Source organism: Sceloporus undulatus, chromosome 3, assembly GCF_019175285.1.
Source record: "Sceloporus undulatus isolate JIND9_A2432 ecotype Alabama chromosome 3, SceUnd_v1.1, whole genome shotgun sequence".
Classification (NCBI taxonomy): Eukaryota; Metazoa; Chordata; class Lepidosauria; order Squamata; family Phrynosomatidae; genus Sceloporus; species Sceloporus undulatus.
The window spans coordinates 193,572,897-193,576,675 of record NC_056524.1 but is presented as its reverse complement, the minus strand read 5'-3'; the positions used below and the strand labels follow the sequence as shown (position 1 = coordinate 193,576,675).

Here is a 3,779-nt window from a genome sequence, read left to right as displayed (position 1 = left end):
TTATATCCTCCCCCAGTAAAATCCTTAAAACGGATTGGTTTATTTCTGGATGATGTCACTGCGACGATGGAGAGTTTTTTGTGTGTTTTTCCTGTTTCCGTTTTTGTCTTTTTTTAAAAACAAACATCCCTAGGCAATATTATTGTTATATTAATTTATATCCCGCTTTTCTTTCCTCCTCCCAAAAGTTGGGCTTCAAAGTGAATAGGTTTATTCCTGGGTTTTCCTGGAAGTAAGGAAGGGACAAACCGCAGTCGTTGTCGTTGTGATGATGCTAGAGGCGTTTTTGTGTTTCCTTTTTTGCCTTTTTAAAATTCCCTCCCCACTCCTCCAATCCTTAGGCAATATTATCATTATATTCATTTATATTCCCCCCCTCCCAAAAAAAGTTGGACCTCAAAGAGGATTGGTTTACTCCTTGATCATCGTTGTCATTGATGATCCCAAACACCCTGCAGAAATAATCCGGTTTGAGACCGCTTGAATTGCCCCGGGGGATTCTGGGAACTGTAGTTTTGGGATAGGATTCAGAGATATAGCCGTATAGAGAGATCTTGCAGCACCTTTGAGACTAAAAGAAAGAAAGGAGTCAGTCTCGTAGTCTCAGAGGTGCTACAAGTTCTCCCTGCATAGTTTTGTGAGACACTGAGCCTTCTCTGTCAGAGAGCATTGGGATGCTGAAGCCTTGTTTGTGTTTCTTCTTCTTCTTCTTCTCCTTGTTGCCTTTTTAAAGTCCCACCCGCCCTCCAATCCTTAGCCAATATTATCATTATATTGATTTATATCCCTCTTTCCCCTCCAAAAAGCTGGCCCTCAAAGCGGATTGGTTTACCTCCGGGAGTAAGGAAGGGACAGCATCTGTTGCCACTGTTTCAAAACACCCTGCAGAAATAATCCCGTTTGAGCTGCCCTAGGGGATTCTGGGAACTGTAGTTTGAAGATAGAATTCAAAGATCTATCCGGGTCAGTATGTAGAGTGGTACCAATTACAAATGCTGTGGTTTTGTGAGTAGAGAGAGAGAGAGCTTGTAGCACCTTTGAGACTCACTTGAAAGAAAGAAGTTGGCAGCATGAGCTTTCACAAAAAGCATCTGAGGAAGCAGACTGGAGTCCAGGAAAGCTCATGCTGCCAACTTCTTTCTTCCAGTGAGTCTCAAAAAGGTGTTACAAGAGCATTCTATAATAAGAATACAATAGTAAGTCTAATGTGTCCGGGGAAGTAGACTTAAGTCTAGGAAAGCTGATGTCGCCAACTTCTTTCTTCCAGTGAGTCTCAAAGCTGCTGCAAGATCTCTCTGCGTACTGATGCCACAGATTAAGAGACACGGCTGTATCTTTGCATGCTAAAGGCTTTGTGTGTTTGTGTCTTTCCCTTCCATCCGCAGGCCATCCGAAGGGTCCCGGGGCTTCGTCGGAGCGTCCCCCGGCGGCCTTCCTGCCCCCCTCGCAGCCCTCCTTCAAGGAGGAGAAGGAGAAGGCCCTGGGCCCTGGATCCCCTTCGCCTTCGGGGCCTTCGTCGGAGAGATCTCGGGAGGCCGGGGATCGCTCGGGGTCCTCCTCCTCCTCGGCCAAGAAGAAGACGCGGACGGTCTTCTCGCGGAGCCAGGTCTACCAGCTGGAGTCCACCTTCGACCTCAAGCGCTACCTGAGCAGCTCCGAGAGGGCCTGCCTGGCCTCCAGCCTCCAGCTCACCGAGACCCAGGTCAAGACCTGGTTCCAGAACCGGCGCAACAAGTGGAAGCGGCAGCTCTCGGCCGAACTGGAGGCCGCCAACATGGCCCACGCGTCGGCCCAGACCTTGGTGGGGATGCCGCTGGTCTTCCGGGACAATGCCCTCCTCCGGGTCCCCGTCCCCAGGTCCATCGCCTTCCCGGCCCCGCTCTACTACCCGGCCGCCGGGAGCAACCTCTCCGCCGCCGCCCTCCCGCTCTACAACCTCTACAACAAGATCGACTACTGAAACTACAACTCCCGGCTCCAGCTCCATCTATCTTGGAGAAGTAACCCGACTTTGATAGCCTTGGCTGAAGGCTATCAAAGTCGGGTTACTTCTCCAATGTGGATGCAGCCTCTGAAGTGAGATTCTTCTTGGCCTGATTGGTCCAGATTACCCTCGCCTTCCCCTGAGGAGGCTGAGAGAGTGTGACTGACTGGCTCAAGCTCACCAGTGGGTTTCCATGGCCCCTAGCCGGGATTCGAACCCTGCACTCCAGAGTCCCAGTCCGACCCTCCAACCTGGCTCTCTAGAGGACTCCCAGCCATAGATTTTGGTGGCCATGTTCTAGAAGAGTTTCTTCCTAGAATCATAGAATCCTAGAGTTGGAAGAGACCCAAAGGGCCATCCAGTCCAGCCCCATTCTGCCATGCAGGAACTCTCAATCAAAGCACTCCCTTGATAGATGGCCATCCAGCCTCTGCTTAAAGACCTCCAAGGAAGGAGACTCCACCGTACTGCTTCCACTGTGGCTGGCATTTTCAGAGGAACATCTTCTAGAACATGGCCATTGGCCGTAGAGCTCGAGAGGAACCCACCACAAAATCTATGGACGCCTCCGACTTCACCTCTCAAGCCACTTCGCCAGCCTGGCTCTCTCCTATATTTTACTATCTTGGCTTCTTTGCTGATCCTTGCCTCTGGAGACCAGGGTTCCAGTCCCTTGGGCTGGTTGGCTGGCTTTTGGCTTTTGGTTTGTTGGGTGCTTTCAAGTCCTTTCCGACTTAGGGCCACCTTAAGGCCACCGTTGTCACAGGGTTTCCTGGCCAAGAATTGCCTTTGTCTCTCTCTGAGGCCGAGAGAGTGTGACTCAAACCACTTCGTCTCTAGCCTCTAGAGGGCTTCCCCGTTCATTACCTTGGCTCTGGAGATCTGGGTTCGAATCCCGACTCGGCCATGGAAAAACCATTGAATGGGCAAGTCCCATTCTCTCAGCCTCAGAAGCTGATCATGGCCAACCCGTCTCTGGAGAAACTGACCAAGAAAACCCCTAAGTCGGAAACGATTTGAAGGCACACAACACAACAACAACAACAACCATCTTGGCTGACTGTCGGGGGATCCAGAGGAAAGGGCTGGGCGGCTTGCCTCGCTAAGAAATACACCATGTGTATTCGTTATTGTTATATAATATATATAAATATAAATATATATAGTATCTATTTTTTAAAAAATGATTATTTATGGGAAATCCTCTCTTATGGGTTGATTTGTTTGGGTCCTTTTTTTCTAAACTGGCAGAGAAATGGGGGCCATGCCTTCCTTCTCCCCCTTAGTCTCCCTCTTATTTCCAAGTCTGGGACCTTGACTTTCTGGCCTTGAATGGAAAGGGGAAAGCCCCCCCCCCAAAGACAACACCCACAACTTTTTAAGTGGAAAAGGACTCAGTGGGGAGGAAGGGGAAACAAAAAATGTCCCTATACCATTTTTCAATCTCTCTTGGAAGGCTTCTCTTTCCTCTCCATCCCCAAGTTACACTTCGTTTTTTTTCTGTACATATTTTTCAAAAGACCAAAACAAAACAAAAAAAGAATAAAGCGTTTTAAACGGCGTTGGTAAACTTGGTCAATCCGATTTGCTGCTGTGTTTTCAGTCTTCAGTCTTTCAGATTCTCTTTCTTTGGGGTTTTGGGTTTTTAGGGGCGAAAAGCCTTTTTCAGCCGGGATCCAAGAAAATCTCAAGGAGGAGAAAACTTTGGGATCAAGGTCAGGGCTTGCTTTCTGGGATTTCCCCATCGTTTCCAGGGCTGTTCCTTTCCCCAAAATTGTGTGGGTCATTGATCAGG

At 49.0% G+C, this 3,779-nt stretch overlaps 1 protein-coding gene across 1 annotated transcript in view; it reads left to right on the top strand.

The window, feature by feature from the left end:
• Positions 1-1,968, top strand: part of HMX2 (H6 family homeobox 2) — a 5,212-nt gene extending 3,244 nt beyond the window's left edge. The window contains exon 2 of the mRNA XM_042460998.1: positions 1,386-1,968. Coding sequence (XP_042316932.1) covers positions 1,386-1,960 — 575 coding nt within the window. The 3' untranslated portion in view covers positions 1,961-1,968. The remainder of the gene's footprint in view (positions 1-1,385) is intronic.
• Positions 1,969-3,779: the final 1,811 nt, after the last annotated feature.